The sequence below is a fragment of the Brassica napus genome, chromosome A4 (genome assembly GCF_020379485.1).
Source record: "Brassica napus cultivar Da-Ae chromosome A4, Da-Ae, whole genome shotgun sequence".
In the NCBI taxonomy this organism is placed as follows: Eukaryota; Viridiplantae; Streptophyta; class Magnoliopsida; order Brassicales; family Brassicaceae; genus Brassica; species Brassica napus.
This window is the reverse complement of record NC_063437.1, coordinates 10140949-10158537: the sequence shown is the minus strand read 5'-3', so window position 1 is coordinate 10158537 and position 17589 is coordinate 10140949. Positions and strand designations below refer to the sequence as shown.

The 17589-nt window shown below is 33.0% G+C and overlaps 4 protein-coding genes across 4 annotated transcripts; 3 read left to right on the top strand and 1 right to left on the bottom strand.

Annotated features, from left to right (window-relative positions):
- Positions 1–117: 117 nt before the first annotated feature.
- On the bottom strand, positions 118–1896 carry LOC106449616 (mRNA-decapping enzyme subunit 2-like). Its single transcript, XM_048777468.1, has one exon. It carries the CDS (start codon positions 1868–1870, stop codon positions 995–997), a length of 876 nt encoding a protein of 291 aa, XP_048633425.1. The 5' UTR covers positions 1871–1896; the 3' UTR covers positions 118–994.
- A 3546-nt stretch (positions 1897–5442) lies between these two features.
- LOC125607928 (glutaredoxin-C2-like) lies at positions 5443–7125 on the top strand. Its single transcript, XM_048777470.1, has 4 exons — positions 5443–5632; positions 5857–5945; positions 6667–6765; positions 6859–7125. The coding sequence occupies exons 1-4, from the start codon at positions 5577–5579 to the stop codon at positions 6948–6950; spliced, it is 336 nt and encodes a 111-aa protein (XP_048633427.1). The 5' UTR covers positions 5443–5576; the 3' UTR covers positions 6951–7125.
- A 495-nt stretch (positions 7126–7620) lies between these two features.
- Positions 7621–9955, top strand: LOC125608167. Its single transcript, XM_048778127.1, has 4 exons — positions 7621–8265; positions 8355–9071; positions 9152–9203; positions 9801–9955. Exons 1-4 carry the CDS (start codon positions 7621–7623, stop codon positions 9953–9955), a joined length of 1569 nt encoding a protein of 522 aa, XP_048634084.1.
- A 708-nt stretch (positions 9956–10663) lies between these two features.
- Positions 10664–13134, top strand: LOC125607927 (zinc finger CCCH domain-containing protein 59-like). Its single transcript, XM_048777467.1, has 6 exons — positions 10664–11688; positions 11771–11959; positions 12082–12183; positions 12271–12603; positions 12700–12797; positions 12898–13134. Exons 1-6 carry the CDS (start codon positions 11251–11253, stop codon positions 13028–13030), a joined length of 1293 nt encoding a protein of 430 aa, XP_048633424.1. The 5' UTR covers positions 10664–11250; the 3' UTR covers positions 13031–13134.
- The last annotated feature ends 4455 nt before the right edge of the window (positions 13135–17589 follow it).

Here is a 17589-nt window from a genome sequence, read left to right as displayed (position 1 = left end):
AAGATTTCCTTTTTCCAAGACTGCTTATCGTCGTCGTCGAATCTGTGTTTATGTATATCGCTTTGATTGTGTGTGTGTGTATTGAGCATCCATGGATGTATATCTAGCCGGGTTTGTGTTGTGCGAATGTGTAACTTTGTATGTTTGAGATTAATGAGAAAAGGTTAACAACGTAGACATAAAAGTATTCTCTCTTTTCTTTACAAGAATGAACAAATACAAAGAGAGTAAAGAGAAAGAGAGAGAGTGTGAAACACAAGCAAAACAGAGAGAGACGTCGGAATTAAAACAGAGTGTGTAAGAGCAAAATAGAGACGTTCAAGAGATAACAAAAACAGAGTAAGAAGGAGCTGGCCATGAGAGTGAAGGTTCAGCAAAATCACAACAAGCTAGAGCCTAGAGGAGAGGTATCAATGCAACAACTGCGACGACTTATACTTAAAGAGCACACCCATTTGTTGTTTGCTTCTATCAGGAATAATAAACTGTTCTGAGCCGTATTATATATAGATGTGAGCTTTGTCTGAAATGTTTTATACTTGTCTAGAAGTTGGTATTGAAACCTGTGATCAATTATGTTATAATCTTCTGGATATAAAAGTAGCTTTTCTAGTGATTTTATTCTCGTAACGTTTTGAGGTAAAGAGAAACTAGAGTCATTTATGTGAAAACTCAAAAGCAATTGAAAGATGCGAAATTAGGTTAGGAAAACTGAGATTATTGGCTAGACAAGAGCAAAATAGACAGACGCTTTGGAGATTTGAACATAACACTCTTGAAAGAGCAAAAAGAGGTGGTCGCAACCATTCTTATCTAAACCCAACATCAAAAGGATCTCACACCTGTCCCTACTAACCATGCATTATCATGTACAATAATTAAACCTTTCCTTCTAAAAGAAACGAGAGGTATAAACTAAATAGCGAATAAATAATTAACATATCCAACTGTTTTGCTCTACATACCCCCACCAATCCAACCGCACCTATATATATCAAGCTGAAGAACATGGTTCCTTGGCCGGCAAGAGTGCTAATGTGTTGAACTTCAGAGACTGTTTCGAGGCTCTTTTATTGTAGCTTCTTTCCGTTTTTGTTGTTGTCTTTGCATTCCACACGCAGATTGATTTAAGTGGCTTCTCACGTCTCCGTGCTACAGAAGACGAATGCTTTGATATCCATGACTTCAAATTTGCGAGAAAAGGTGCCACCATGTACAACTTGAAACCAGTAACTCCTCCATCATCAAGCCGATCAAGCGGATGCCATGCGATTTGACTGATTTCCTTCTTGGTCAATGGTGCAAAAGCTGTATCATCTTTCACACCAGCGACAATGTAAAGCCGCACTGTTTGCTCTCCTCTGAATGTAGACTCAATATATTCCTCTTTCTTAAGCAGCTCGGAGACATCAAAGCCTGTTTCCTCTAAGACCTCGCGTATAGCACAATCGTAGTCCTCTTCGTCCTTACTCTTCTTCCCACGCGGAAAGCTCCAGGTTGATGATTTCTTCCATCCCTTGACCAACAAGCAACGTTCATATGTCTCGTCCAAGATAATCGCACCCGCGACTGGAACTCGGCTCTTGTAAGAACTAAAATCTCTGAATATGTCATCGATATGAGCAAGGTAAGGACTGAACAGCTCACAGCTTTTGAATAAGAGGCACGTAAACCCTTTAAACGGCAGCGACTTGAGCCTAGGATCGTTCTCTACGACGTTATCTTCGTAGTACCAATAAGCACTCTCAACCAGAAACAGAATTCTCGCGAATGACTGTCGATCTTCTTCAGGGGCATTCAGAACAAATCGAATGCAAAGATCTTCAAGAAGCTCATTCGATGGGACACACTTTCTGATCTTCTTCGACATGTTTTTTCTTCTCTTTCTTGTGTAGTAATATTGTTTCTTCTCTCCTAGTTATAAAACCCTAAGCAGTGCTCTCTGGCTGTATTATATATAAATATACTAAATGTTTGATTTTGTTTATCCTTTTATGAAAAGGATAATCGCAAAAATTTAGATTTTTCTTTTAGCACTAATGAACTAGGTGTTTTGCCCGCACATGCGGGCATAAACTTGTTATGAATACTTATTAGCTTATCTATCTATACTATTATTTGCGAAATAAATTTTAACAACAGAACTCTCACGTTAAAAGTTAGAGCGGTTAATATCTATAATATCATTAATGAATTTATATATAATTAACTATATAATCAAAACGAATTTTATTTATAATATTTTTTTTTTTCGAAAAGATAATTTTTACATTGTGTTGTTATCTTAAAACATATTTTTCAGTTATAAAATTTAAAATAAGATATAAAACTATTTATAATAATTAAGCGGTTAAGTTCATTGTTACCTTAATGAATTTTATATATAATTAATTATATAACTAAAATCGAATTTTTATTAATAATATTAATTTTTTCAAATGAGATAAGTTTTATATATTGTGTTGTTTAATAACAGAACTCTCACATTAAAAGTTAGAGCGGTTAATATCTATAATACCCTTAATGAATTTATATATAATTAACTATATAATCAAAAACGAATTTTTATTTATCATATTTTTTTCGAAAATATAATTTTTTAATTGTGTTGTTATCTTAAAACATATTTTTCAGTTATAAAATTTAAAATAAGATATAAAACTATTTATAATAATTAAGCGGTTAAATTCATTGTTACCCTTAATGAATTATATATATAATTAATTATATAACTAAAATCGAATTTTTATTAATAATATTAATTTTTTCAAATAAGATAATTCTTATATATTGTGTTGTTATCTTAAAATTTATTTTTTTCAATTATAAAAGTTAGAAAATAACAAAAAAAAACAATTTATAATTAAATACTAATCAACTAAATTTGTATAAATATATTTACTAAAATATTTTTGATACGTGAATGTTTTCTTTTAAAATTTCAGCACAATAATAAAAATATATATTTTAATTAAATTTACGTCATATATTTATATATATATATATATGTATAATTTGATGTTTGATTTAATTTTTTTGAAAACATAAATAATAAGTTATCATGCTGATTTTTTAAATAATAAAATATAAACTAATATAGATTTGTAAAACGATTAAGCCCGCATGTGCGGACCAAACATCTAGTGTTTTATTAATCTAAAACCAACATAATAAGTTATTATTATGGTTTTAAATAGTTAAATCAAACATCAAAGTATTTATATATGTCAAATATTATTTTTTTATCAAAATATATACTTACTATTGTGTTAATTGTTTTTAAAACACTCATATCTTAGAAATAGTTTAAAAAATATCTTTATATAATTTTTTTGCTTGACTAATATTTAATTATCAATTGTTTTTTTATCTTAATTTTTTTAACTTTTATAATAAAATATTGTTTTCAGATAGCAACACAATATATATATGAATAATCTTATTTTTTATAATTCTATTATATTATTTTATAATCAATTATTTAATGTAACATTTAACATATAAACTTTATACTGTTAAAATAAAATTCATTTTTAATTATATATAAAATTCAGTAAATATATTGTTTAAAATTCGTTTTTAATATAACATAGAAATTTAATATTATTAACATTCGTTTTTAATTATATACAAGATTCATTAAAGATAATTTTAAATTAATATATTAATGACTCAGCTAATAACAAATAATAAATCAATAATTTAGATAAAATCTAATAAAAACATCACAAGTAAGCAAAATTAACTAAAATTATGGAGAATATGACAAATAAGCAAAATCATTTCATAAATCCTACTATATAAAAGGGACTAAATTCAAGGCTTTTGAGGCTATCCACCTCAGCCAAAATATTTTCATCCAAAAAGAATTAAAAATAAATATCATTTAGAAGATAATTAACTAATATAAAACTTTTGATATTTCTAAAAATTTTAAATTTGTAACTGCTAATTTATTAATAGAATCATATATCTATATTGAATTATGTTCTATTTTTAATCGTTACTTTAAGAGTAAATAAATTATTAATTTATAATATATATAGTTTATAACTTTATATTGTAGTTATAAATAAAGAGAAAATAACCGGGAAAGGTGAAGAAGCTCATATAAAATTATGTAATTAAAATGGTAAAATGGTGAATATGATGAAGTGAATCTAAAAAAATTTGTTGTACAAATTATGGTGCTTTCTTCGTCCACTATAATGATTTAAAATAATATATATTCATATAAATAAGTCAATATTTGTTGTTTTTTCTTTGTAAGATGTTAAGATTATCATTTTCTGAAAGGTTACACTGATCCAAAGAGATTAGTTTGTGGAGCTAACCAAACGAGGATTATAGTGTTTACTTTGGAAAAAGTAATAGGTTGAACGATAGATGGCGTGCGTGTTTTTTCACATGGAAATCTGCACATATATTAAAATTGTAAGATTTGAATCATAGAGAAAATATAGTGTATATGACTGAAGTTGATTCATTCTGAAACTAAAGATGGCTAAAATTCTTCTTTGTCAAAATGCATAGATGTGAATCTTATATGAATAGAGTTTTCAATTGCTTATAGCAGTGTAATAAATTCCGTGTGTAAAGGAAAAAAAATGTTAAATAAGTGAAAACAAAAATTATGATTTTTTTCTTGTGCCTATAGGCTCTTCGCAATTTGAAGAAGAAAGAACATATTGTGTGAAAATCTTTGGCTCGGTCAAATTTTATCGAGTTGTTTATAAAATTGTTGTTATATGATTCATGTAAATTTTCAGTGTTGATTTAAAAGCCCAAGAAAACCCATCTATACTGACTTTTTGATTTTTTTCTGTGATTTAAATTTAAAAAAAATAAAACTTTCGATAAGTTATGTAAACTCAGAACAAGTATTTAACTTTAGAAAGCATTTACATGTTTCAAACTTATAATATATACATATATAATGTTTAAAATTATGTATATAAAACCTGTATAAAATGTGCTTAAATATGTTTCTCTTCTTTAATGTGTTAATTGTACTATATATAACATTATTTTAAAATTTCAAAAAGTTTATGTCACATTCAAAAACTATCAATAAAAAATATAATTCTCCATCTACAACCAGAAAAAAAGAAAAACTATAAACATATAAATTTAAATTAAGAAAAACTAACATTGGAAAAACAAAAAATTAATGTAAAAGAAACAAACCGACAAATAATATTATAAATAAAATAAATTTATAAGACACAATCCGCGCGAAGCGCGGAAAAAATCTCTAGTAATAGTATAGATATAGATAGAGCTTCGTTCTACACGTGCCAGACTCCACGCACCAACCTGACGACGAGGAAAAACAAATAAATAGAAACGACGGCCCAGAAAAGCCCAACAAAATATTGAAAGCAAATAAAAAAATTAATTCACGTTTTCAAAATGGACGGCTGATATTAAACAAAAGCTTCATCTTGTTGACCAGATGACAAAATTCTTCAACTGCGTATTTAAAAAGCGGACTGGTTCGCTTCTTCTCTCGACATTCCATTTCATTCTCGTCCTCAAAGAAAGCGAATCTAGGGTTTTCACAATTTCGAAGGAAGATGGCGATGCAGAAGGCTAAAGAGATCGTTTCCGGCAACGCCGTCGTTGTTTTCAGGTTCGTCTCTTCTCAATTCTCCGTTTTTTTTTTCTCGCTTTTTTTTTTTAATGGTTGTTTATGAACATGTTTGGTAATCGGAATCGGAGTCTGTGTTTGGTGTAAATGGATTTGATTGTAAAGATATTACGATTATAAAGCATCAGTCCATGGATGTATCTAGACGCTTTTGTGTACCAAAGGGTAGTCTGTTGTTTTGTGGATCTGATTGGTTTATTTTGCAGCAAGTCGTTTTGTCCATACTGTGTGAGAGTGAAGGAGCTTTTGCAACAATTGGGAGCTAAATTCATCGCCGTTGAGCTCGACAAAGAGAGTAATAATCTCCAAATCTTCATCGTTTATTCATTTCGTTTATGTGGTTTGTGACTTGGCTTGTGATCTGATCCCAATCCCATAATCAAAGTTTCCTCTGTTTTTATTTTTTTTCAGAAAGTTGTGGTTGTACTCTTTCTCTTACATGTGTTCCTTAGAAAAATTATCTGCTTTCTCTCACATCCAAGTTTAGGTTTTTGTTTGATCCTTATATGTTTTGTTCATGAGCCCATCATCTAAAGTTTCTTGGTTTTCCCTTGAAGAGATTTGTGTTTAGATCATTGATCCAACTTTAGGTTTTGTTCATGATCGAAATATAATTTTATTTCATTTACCATATTTTAATGTTTTAATACAGTTCTGTTTGTTTGTATATTTGAGATTTGAGTTTAGGTTATTGTTTGTACTACCAAGTTTAGGTTCTGTTCTTGATCACATTGTCGGAAATTTATTTTTAGAGCAAGTTCTGATTTTTCTATGTTGACCAAAGAAGTCTGATTTTTCTCTTGCCCCTTGCATATTCATGAACCAACTCAAGAATGTTTCTCTGGAGATTCTAGTTTAGGTTCTATGTTTGGTCCTTGTATAGGCTTTCTGCTCACGAGCCCATCACTCGAATTTTTTCTCTTAAGATTTGTTTTAGGTTTTTGATTCAAGTATATGTTTGTGTGACCATAAGACTGGAAACTAAAGCATTGTTCATTGCTGTTATTATAATACAGGTGATGGTAGCCAAGTTCAATCAGCTCTGGCAGAATGGACAGGACAACGCACCGTTCCCAATGTGTTCATAGGTGAAAAACACATCGGTGGCTGCGATTGTAAGAGAACTAGATCACAACTCTCTTTCTATTTTTTTAAAAAGGTTTTCTGATTTTTCCTTGTGTTATCTTGTGATCTTCATTGTTTTGTAGCTGTAACAAACCTGCACAGAGACGGTAAGTTAGTTCCTATGTTGACCGAAGCTGGAGCTATCGCTGCAACAGCTGGAACTACTTCTTCTTAAAGGGCACAATCAATTTGTGATTTACTTCTCTCAGGAATAAAATAAGTTTGAGCAATAAATCTGAACTTTGTCTGAAATGTTTTAAAGTTATGTTTATGTTGAAGTCGGTATTGAACTTCTGATACATTTATGTTATAATTATCAGCATTTGCTAGTAATGTCATTTCTCGTAATATTTGTGACGTTAAGAGAAACTCGAATTTTAGTTTGGTAATATTTAATCAACTCTGGCTAAACTCTTGACAATACATAAATTTGTGTGTTGAGGTTGCATTTACACGAGTCATAGCAATGAACCGTAAACTCCTGATTTTCAATACACAGTAAGAAGTTGCAATTACTAGTGTTAAACCGTAAACAAATGGGATAAAACCTGAAAACTTTATTACAAGAAAATAAACTCTTTGATATTCTCCAGGAGACTTTACAGTTCACTACATGATATATTTTCTTGGGAATATCAAAGGATATATTTTCTTGGGAATTTATATTGCAACTTCCAAGCATTAAATTGAAGAGGGATAACTAATGGCGTTATTCGTTTAACATCTTGAAACCTTTTCAGATTCATAACCACTAGTTCTTCTATATATATGTAGAGGGCTTAGCTTAATGAATATCTAAAGCCACCCTTGATTCTTTTTTTTAATCCGTTTTCCTAAGCCTCTCAATGACTAAAAGTGTAAAATTTAGCTTGAAACTTCTCGTTGATGAGAAGAGAAACAAAGTTGTTTTGGCTGAGGCGGATCATGATTTCGTTGACGTGCTCATCAGCCTTTTGAGTCTACCAATGGGCAAAATTGCTAGATTGCTGGAGAGCCATAAGGATTTGCAGACAGTCCTAGCTTGTTATCAAAACCTTAACAGAAGCGTTGCAGATATGGGCAACGAACATTTTGGGAGTGAAGCTTGCAAGAATATGTTACTGTCTCCCAAGAGTTCTTATGAGATTCACTGTAGAAAGCTCAAGCTGAACATGGGTGATACTGATGCCACCAAGTTCTTTATATGCTCAAGTTATCTTAGTGATGATAGTACTTGCGACAATGTATACAGCAATTTTAACACCTCAACATGTAGATGTGGAGGGACGATGAGCACTCGGATGTTTACATCAGATGAAGATCTAATTGGAGAAGAGATTGGAAATAGTGTAGATGGAGTGTTTGTCAATTGCAGATCCTCATTCATTGTGACTGATGATTTGAAAGTATCAGTGAACTCTATTGGTGTTGTCATGAATTTTCTTAATGATTTAGGGTACACTGATTTTAGTGATCTACAAGAAACCCTACTTGACATAGGGTTCGAAGAGGTACTCTTATCTTCCTTATTTTGCATCATTATTACTATCGTTAATAAATAAATATTTTTAACATCTACTATTACTTGTGTAAATCTCAGGTGGTGACTCTTTTGGGATGTTTCTTCACTACCGAAACTCCCTTAACATGCGCGTTCCTGATGAAACCTTGCATGACAAGGAAGCTCAAAATGCTGTCGCCGCATCTTCAAAACTCGGAGATTGTAGAACCAAGCAGTGTATTCTCTGTGAAACTTTTTGTTACAAAGTTTGATAATGAGATTCTTTATGCAGAGTGCAATGCAGACTTCATCGATGCTCTTCTCAGTTTTCTGATCTTCCCTCTTGAGTTGATCTGCTCATTATCCAACAATTTGGGAAGTGTCGGAAATTTGTCTAGAAGCCCTTGTAGAAAAGCATCAGCTTCCGATTTCAATCAAGTTCCTGATTATTATGGTTGCAGTAACAACACTATGTTTGGCTATCTCCCTTCTCCATCACCAGTGTATGAATGTTTTGTTCCTCACAGTTCTAGCGATTCTTGGAGTTGCCAATTAGCCAGGCAGATTCAGTGGTCTACGGAACTATTCATAGTAGGTGGCGATATTGTGAAAATGTCTCCAAACAATCCGAAAGTAATTTCTGGAAGTTCATCAAGATGTGACACCGGGTTTATGAAGAAAAACACAAAGTTCATTGTGTCTAATGATCTGAGTATATCCCCTATGAATTCATTTTCTACTGTTGGCTTGTTGAAGAAAATGCAGGTGAACATCAGTGATCTCGAGGAGCATCAGATTATCATTTCAAAAGCAGATGTAAGTATGGTTGTAATTTTAAAGCTTTTTTTTTTTATTAAACTTTTGTCTTAGTGTTAAAGTTTTTGCTTCTTTTGCAGCTTATCAGCATTCTCAGAGCTTCTTTGGTCTCGTCCTCTGCATTGACCAATGGTCTCTCAAACTTGCTCGTGAAGAAACCAAAGGAAGAAACTTGAATGCCATAAGAAACATAAACTGAAGAATATGGATGGAGTCATCTCAGTTTCTTAGGATCATGTCTTACATCTTTTAGATTCCTGCATTATTTATTTCAAGCTTCAGTTTCTTTTCTATTTTCTCTAGGATTTTCATTTATTTTTGGTTTGAGTTTGATGGTTTTTCTATATACCTTTTTTAAATACGTTAAGCATTAACAATTGCATTTTGTTTTGTCTTATCATACTTTGTTTTAAGCTAGAAGCATGACCGATGCGTAAATTTGCTAGATTGTTGAATAATAATTACAGCTTGTTATCAAAACCTTAACAGAAGTGTTGCAGAGAGGTGATACGAACGGTTAATCCTTATGTTGATGGACTCGAGAATCAATGTTCATGAAACGCAGATTCTCATCTCACTTGTAAATAATTTTGGATTGGAAAAAGAGATTCTAAAATGAGAACAAGGAAAAACTTTCCTGGAAAAATTACAGAGAGAAAGAGATGAACCAACCATCTCACAATTACAATATCTTTATTGTTTAACCCTTTGCTTTACACCCTTTTATAGCTCATTTCTTCAGTAACAACCCCGATGACTTGACATCTTCTTTTCCTGTACCAGTGGAAGCATCGAACTTGGTTTGCCGCTTGAGAGATGAAGAAGGTATAGGTGAAGAAAAGGAAGTGAGACCCAAACCAGCAAAGCAGACCACTGGTGTCTAATTATTTGTTTTTTTGAATTAAAATAATAAATTTTAACATTTATAAGCAAAGGAAATTAAAATAAAAATGGTGGATATTTCGAACTACACTTGCTTTTGGATAGACGTGTGAGACAGAGGGCTCATGGTACCTTGATACGTTTTTGTATCTCTATGAGAATCGTCTGAATAACTTCTTTGGTCTAGTCGGTGGAACCGGTGAACAACACTAGCTGGTTAGATGCATCATGCATGGGGGGAACCGAATTGGTACGAAAGTTGTAACATGGGTTTTGAAAACCACAGAAAACACGACTTAATTCAGAATATTCATCTACAATTTATTAAAATAAATGATATTCAAAACCAAAATTATCTTATACCAATCTGTAACAGACTAAAAGAAAAAAAAATTGTAACAAACTCGGTTTCAATTTTGAGAAGATCTATTGCAAAAATTCATCTACATATCTAACGAAATTCCTAAACTATTATAAAAATATATATATAGCACTAAAATATTGGAACATTTATATGAAGAGGAAATTAAAATATAACAGTTTGAAGAAAAAATTAAAACACGGGATTGTGGCCCAGGTAAAGATAAACCGAAAACACGGTTTATTCCTTTTTCTTGAACATTTATATGGGCCTTGGTTGAGCCCAACATAAAAACCATACCAATAAACCTCCACGGCCATCTATAAATACGAACTAATTCGTCCGTCTCTTTGCTTCTTCTCACCGCGTCGGAAAAGAAAAACGAATCTCTCTTTTTAATCGCTCTCTCCCGAGTCGAAGATATAGATCGTACGTTCGTGTGATCTCTCAGGTTTGCTTCTTCTTCGACTCCGGATCTCCGATGATTTCTTCGTGCTTTCAATTTCGGTTTCCGCTTCGTCTCGATCTTCGCCGTCCCTATTCGCATCGATTACCCAGGAAGCTAGGGTTTCACCGATGAAGGATGATGAAATCAAATCAATCTGATTGGTGTTTTTGTGCATAATCTAATTCGGAAGATCGATCATCTACGGCGTTACGATTAGATTAGGGTTTAGGAATGGAGATTAGATTTATTTGGTTTAGTTTTTGATTCCTGTGGACTTGGTGCTCTACGATACTTGGAGTTTTAGCGTGAACTTGAGAGAGTATCAGAGGATTGGAGGTTTTTGATTCTTCTCAGTCTTGTTACTCCTTGGGAAGCGTGTTACTCTTCTGAGGTTTTCTGTGGGTCATCATGGATGAAGCAGCAACAGCAATCGTCTCTGTGGTGTACAGTCTGCTAAAGTTAGTGTTTTTCTCGATGTGTTTTATAGTATGAGTTACAAGGCTCCAAGGAGATGCTCTAACGGAAGGAACTTTGGAGTGGAAAGACACCAAGATTTTGCAGCTGATATAGCTCCGAGAAGACCTTATGAAAAGAAGGGTCCCAATAAGTGGTCTAGGAATCTGGTTTGGACTGCATCAGATGGAAACAAGCCAAGGAAGAATGGTAACACCTATGGGTCAACGAAATCACAAGTTTCTGGCACAGCAGCTAGTGTGTCGCAGCAGAGGAAGAATGCTGGGTATGGTCAAGTTTCAGACACGAGAGGTTGGGGGTCTAGTAATAGAGGCAGTCCCAAGTCTAAGGAATGTGTGTGTAAGTTTTGGAAAGCTGGAAACTGCAAGAAGGGTGATCAATGCTCTTTCTTGCACTCTTGGTCTTGCCTCCCTGGATTGGTCATGGTAGCTGCTCTTGAAGGACACAAGAAGGTGTGTTTCCTTTTTACTCTTGAGTTTTGGCTACATGAAAAAGGTTTTTTAGCTAACTTGTAAATATTGTTGTTGCATATAGGATCTAAAGGGGATTGCCCTCCCTCAGGGTTCAGATAAACTCTTTTCAGCCAGTAGCGATGGTACATTGCGAATATGGGACTGCCACACTGGCCAGTGCGTTCATACAATCAACCTCCAGGCAGAAGCAGGGTCTTTAATCTGTGAAGAAGGACCATGGGTTTTCCTTGGCTTGCCTAATGCTGTAAAGGTTAGTTTAAGGAATCTCATATACTTTTGCAGTTATGCCAGTCGTCTATACTTTTGAGTGGGATTTTGCTGTGTTGTCTTTGGCTCTGGTCTCATTGGTTTTGTTTATATACAATTATGCAGGCTTTTAACGTTCAAACCAGTAAAGATTTGCATCTTAACGGAGTGGTTGGTCAGGTCCGTGCTATGACTGTTGGCAATGGAATGCTTTTTGCTGGAACAACTGTAAGTATTTTAGTTTCCTTTCTCCCTTTCTAATTGTGTTAGCTCTCTGCTTCCTTGTTGGTTCTAAAGTAAGTGGCTTTTGTGCAGTCTGGTAGTATATCTGTCTGGAAAGCAACTGACTCCGAGTCTGATCCTTTCACATATCTCACATCTCTGGAGGGACACCATAGCGGTGAAGTCACATGCTTTATTGTTGGGGGTCAGCGACTATACTCTGGTTCGGTTGATAAAACAATAAAGGTGTGGGATCTCAACACACTGGAATGTACAATGACACTGAGGCAACATACCGACGCTGTCACGTCGCTCTTATGTTGGGATCAGTATCTCATATCGTCTTCTTTGGATGGGACCATCAAAGTTTGGGCTTGTTCTGACAATGGCAGCTTGAAAGTTACTAATACCCGCAGACAAGAACAAGTAAGTTTTGTATACACACCTTATATTTATAACAAAGAACCACGCTTGGTGTTAGCGTTAAACGTGTCTTAATGTTTTCTTTGTGGTTTGGAACAGAGTGTGCATACTCTTTGTGGGATGAGCGATGCAGAGGGCAAACCGATCATGTTCTGCTCTTACCAAAACGGAACAGTCAGCATATGCGATCTACCATCGTAAGTGGAGCTTAGTCTTAGTGTTTCTCCTGTTATATTGTTACTCTAACCTTCATCATTGTTACTCAAGTCGTTCTATATTTTGGGGTTATGCGAACAGTTTTGAAGAGAGAGGAAAGATGTTCTCGACGAACACGGTCGGTGCAATCACAGTTGGTCCTGAAGGGTTGTTATTCACTGGAGACAAGAGTGGGAAGCTGCGTGTTTGGAATTTAGCTGGCACCAAAGTTTAACAATTTATCAATTCTCGGTTGATTTAATATGTACATGGAATTGTTCTTATGTAATGACTGGGGTACTAAGAAAATTAATTCTGAAATGCGCTCATTATAGTTTATCAGGGCTTTGTTCTGTAATTCAAATGGTTCTCTTATTTTCCATAAGTCAATGCCAGAAGCATAGAGATTAAAAAGTAACCTCGAAACGATGAAAATATTTTTTCTTTCTTATTGGTCTCACTATCTTCTGTTGTTTATTACGAAGAAAGAATATCAAACCAGTATCAGTATGTGTCACTAAGGATGGAGAAAGGAGCACAACATAATATGTGGTAACGTGTTGAGACTCTACAAAACACAAAAAGATAAAGACAGAAAAATTCACGTTCTAGTCGGTTCATGAATGTTATACATTGCTCTAAGCTAACTAAAAAAGTGTCCCCTTTTATATATAGTTTATCCAAAATTATAAAACGACCAAAATACAAATTTTTTTTTTTATAACACAATAGAATCCAGTCAACTGTTTATAAAAACAGTAAATTGAAAACGCTATAAATATAGTTTTCTTATATATTTTCTACAAAACCATTCAATAAATTTATAGTCAAAATTTTAATCATAAGTGGGTGCAAACAGTTTTGAAGAGAGAGGAAAGATGTTCTCTACGAACACGGTCGGCACAATCACGATTGGTCCTGAAGGATTGTTGTTCACCGGAGACAAGAGTGGGAAGCTGCGTGTTTGGAGTTTAGCTGGCACCAAAGTTTAGCCATTTTACAATTTTTGGTTGATTGAATATGTGCATACCTCGCTATGAGTTAAGAGATTGTCCTTATGTAATGACTCGGATACTAAATATCCATGCATTAAAGTAAATATCATGTGCTTTCAGGCTTTGTTTTATGTCACACGTAACTCACAAGTTACGGTATTACTTGCAACTTCGTCTTCATAACACCACAAAAATTCTAAAACACCAACTTAATTTGTCGTCTCTTAATTTAACATTTCAATAACTCAGTATTTAATACTATTGTTACGGGTATGAAGTATTCTCTAAGTAACAAATAATTGATATTGTTTTTTCAATACAAAGAAGATATGTTATATTATGTATGGCGGTGCACTGACAAAAAAGTTGTTAGAAACTAGATTGGTGTGAGTTTGTTCTACCGGAGAAAGACAAATCTATTTATGAGATCAATACATAATCACATTCTATTTTAGCTTCGCCCTTAAGATTTGTCAAGGCTATTATTATTCTATAGAGCACCAACATGTATTTATAGTACACAGAATATTGTTATGAGTGTATAATTTCAGTTATTCATTTGATTTTATTAAAGCCATCGTTGTTGTGACGAAGCAAAAATCATGCTGTAACATTAAGTAACTGAAACAATCGAACCTTCGTTTTCGAGAAGAAAATGTTACGAAAAATAATCGTTAGAATACAAAGTAGTAATCTTTCCTTTTTCATTCGTCAGCAATTACGTCTTCATTATTCTATGTGATGTTTCCAACGAATATTATTTAAAATATAGAAATAACATTTTCTTAGAGAAGATTATACGCATATGGTTGATGATTATACAGATACAGTTTAAGGTTCTGTACCAAATATAAAAGTTTCCTTGCACCTCAAGGCTCTGTAAGTTTGTATTCTATTGGCGCCACACCTCTGGCTGGTGTTAACAGAATATTAACTTAAATCAGTTCTGTTTTCTTTTTCTTTTTGGGAGAATTTCTTTTCTGTGTTGGTTTCCTTGAGTACGAGTCAAAATTTGAATGAATGGCTTCCGTCATTTTATCTCTGAAAATGTTTTAAATTCACTATCAAAAAGTTAATTTCTTTGATTTGGATCTCTCCAAATTACAACAAGAATTTCAAAACTGATACATGAGTCAAAGTTTCCAATCTTGAAGACAATATAATGGCAAGACGAAAATCCTCCATAAATTGATATGGGTCGATTCAACAATAGAATGCTGGTTCACCAACATAAACGAAGAAAGGACTTGCTGAATTTCAACAAATACAAATTTCGACCCAATATATTTGAAATCGTTTCGTGAAAGAATTATAATCATTTCGTAAATTTAGTTGCAGATGATATATACTAGAAATTTATTGACATCCGATTAAAGTTAAATACATGATATTAGTTTGTTAGCCAATAAAATTTGTATTTTGAAAGCAAAGCTATATCGTATTTCTTCATTTAAATTAAAAAAAATTATATGTCGTTATGATATTTTATTCTCGGTTGGTATTTGTATTCTGTTGTGAAATCATTCTAATATATTAATTTCTGAAAAACGAGTTAGTCGGTTTTCCACCGGATCCAAAGAATTGAACCAAAACCGATCTAAAATAGTATTGAATTGGAACAACTTATAAAATATTTAAACCTATCCGTAATTTTAATATAACAACTTTACAAGAACCGGACCTGGCCGAGGCCGAACCAAAATATTTTCAGGTATATATCTAAATCACAACTATATATTTTATAATATTGTTTATTTTAGATCTATTATCTATAAGATATTCAAAATACATAAAAATATTCAAAATTCTTATATCTGAATCACAACTATATATTTAAAAATATTATTTATTTTAAATATGATATTTATAATATATCAAAATATAGGAAATAATCAAATTATCTAAAAATAATCATAAGTAAATATCTGAGAATAGCAAAGATAGTCAAAACACCAAAAATATATGAAATACATATCTGGTTTCTATCCAGATATCTAAATCAAACTAATTTTTATGTTAATTTTAGACACTTATTCTTACATTATTCAAATTTATATATATATATATATATATATATATATATATATATATTAATTTTATTTTTTGGATTTTGAAAATTATAAAGTATATTTGAATCTTTTATCTTTTCACATAATACTCCCTCCGTTCCTAAATGATCCATGTTTTAGAAAACTATTTTGTTTCTAAAAGATTTATATTTTACATTTTCAATGTATCTAATAATGGCAAATTGTAAACTTCAAAAACATTAATTATGTTTACTGAATTTTGATTGGTTAAAAATCATAAGAAATAGCTAAACACAGAAAATTATACATTTATTATCAAAATTTTAAATGTTTTCTTAATAAGTGTGAAAATTCTAAAACATAGATTATTTAGGAACAGAGGGAGTATAAACATATATTGGAACCTGAGCCAAATTTACAAAGATTCAAACCAAATCTGCACTAAAATTTATAAAAATCCTCTTAAAGGGTTCAAAACACTAACCTCAGCGGACTCTCTCAAGCTCACACACACGCTCAAGAAGCATCTTAACCTGAACCTGAAGAGACATCAGTGACAGAACAATATGTTAGAAAGATTGTAAAAATTAGTGGCAACGTTAAGTAAGAAACTAACCTTAAGCGCCTCGCACTCGCGCAGGAGCTTCTCCTGCTCGAGAAACTTTAGTTTGAGCCTCTCAATATCTTGTTGCACACCCATTACCCATGGCTGCCTAAAATGCAGGCCGTCGTTCTGCCAAAACATTAAATTCGTAAGCAAACAGCAAAACAATTTGGAGTATAAACAGACAGTACATTTCGAACCTGGTAGTCTGTGCAGATGAAGTATCTTTTCCCCGGGAGGTAATCATACGTATCATCTTCGTCGACGAACTCCTTTGTGATAGATCCACAGGGGCACAGCTTCGGAATTCCCTGTTGGGCTTCTGAAACGAAATGAAGCATGTTGTAGTACGCTTTGTGTGCTTTCATGTCTCGCAGTTCGTCCTCCATTTAGAACTGACAAGAAAAAAAAAATAGAAGCGAATCATCAAAAGCCCCAAATTATAAAACCCTAAATCGATTTATAAAACCCAACATCGAATGACAGCTCAATCACGGACCCTTAAATCCTCCGAAATAACCAAGAACTACATCGAAAAGAGTCGATTGGCAAACCCCGACAGAAACCCTAATTCTAATTTTATCCCCAATCGATAATGAAACCCGAAATCTATTCAAACCCATGAATCGAATCCATAAAAACACGAGAAATCTACATGCATCTACTCCATAAGAAAGAATAGTGAGTTTAAACGGTCGGATTTGGCCGGATTTACCTGAAACCAAGCAGATCGCCGATTCACCTTTGTCGTCGCCTTTAGAGAAGGAGAGGTTTTTTTTTTCACCACGAGCCGCGTAAATGATTCATTCCCATCCCCCCTACGAAACGCAACGTTTCACCCAACCAATCAGATGTTGCCAGGTCATTTAGGATCAAAGCCAAAAAATCCTTACCTAAGGATTCTTTCTTAGCGTAAGCCCATTTAATATTATTATTTCCTTAAGTATTAGCGCTAAGGATTAGGTTAAATCCCGCGTTGCAAGTGCTCTAATACAGTATAACCTTTAACTCCAAAAATCCAAATATACCCAAAACAAACCCAACGAATATCCGAACGCTCAGCACTTTGGCACACATAAGCTACAGACAAGAAACCAAAGGTACCTACTTCGACCCAAACTTTTGTATTAAATTCTGAACTGTATTTTTCCTCGATCCCTCTCTG

Bases quoted from the DNA above. Each gene is read 5' to 3' on its own strand.
- LOC106449616 (XM_048777468.1), bottom strand. From the start codon at position 1,870: ATGTCGAAGAAGATCAGAAAGTGTGTCCCATCGAATGAGCTTCTTGAA.
- LOC125607928 (XM_048777470.1), top strand. From the start codon at position 5,577: ATGGCGATGCAGAAGGCTAAAGAGATCGTTTCCGGCAACGCCGTCGTT. The intron at 5,946-6,666 runs GTAATAATCTCC...ATTATAATACAG, and splicing joins CGTTGAGCTCGACAAAGAGA to GTGATGGTAGCCAAGTTCAA. The intron at 6,766-6,858 runs GTAAGAGAACTA...ATTGTTTTGTAG, and splicing joins ACACATCGGTGGCTGCGATT to CTGTAACAAACCTGCACAGA.
- LOC125608167 (XM_048778127.1), top strand. From the start codon at position 7,621: ATGACTAAAAGTGTAAAATTTAGCTTGAAACTTCTCGTTGATGAGAAG. The intron at 9,072-9,151 runs GTAAGTATGGTT...CTTCTTTTGCAG, and splicing joins TTATCATTTCAAAAGCAGAT to CTTATCAGCATTCTCAGAGC. The intron at 9,204-9,800 runs GTCTCTCAAACT...ACCCTTTTATAG, and splicing joins GTCCTCTGCATTGACCAATG to CTCATTTCTTCAGTAACAAC.
- LOC125607927 (XM_048777467.1), top strand. From the start codon at position 11,251: ATGAGTTACAAGGCTCCAAGGAGATGCTCTAACGGAAGGAACTTTGGA. The intron at 11,960-12,081 runs GTTAGTTTAAGG...ACAATTATGCAG, and splicing joins GCTTGCCTAATGCTGTAAAG to GCTTTTAACGTTCAAACCAG. The intron at 12,184-12,270 runs GTAAGTATTTTA...GCTTTTGTGCAG, and splicing joins TGCTTTTTGCTGGAACAACT to TCTGGTAGTATATCTGTCTG.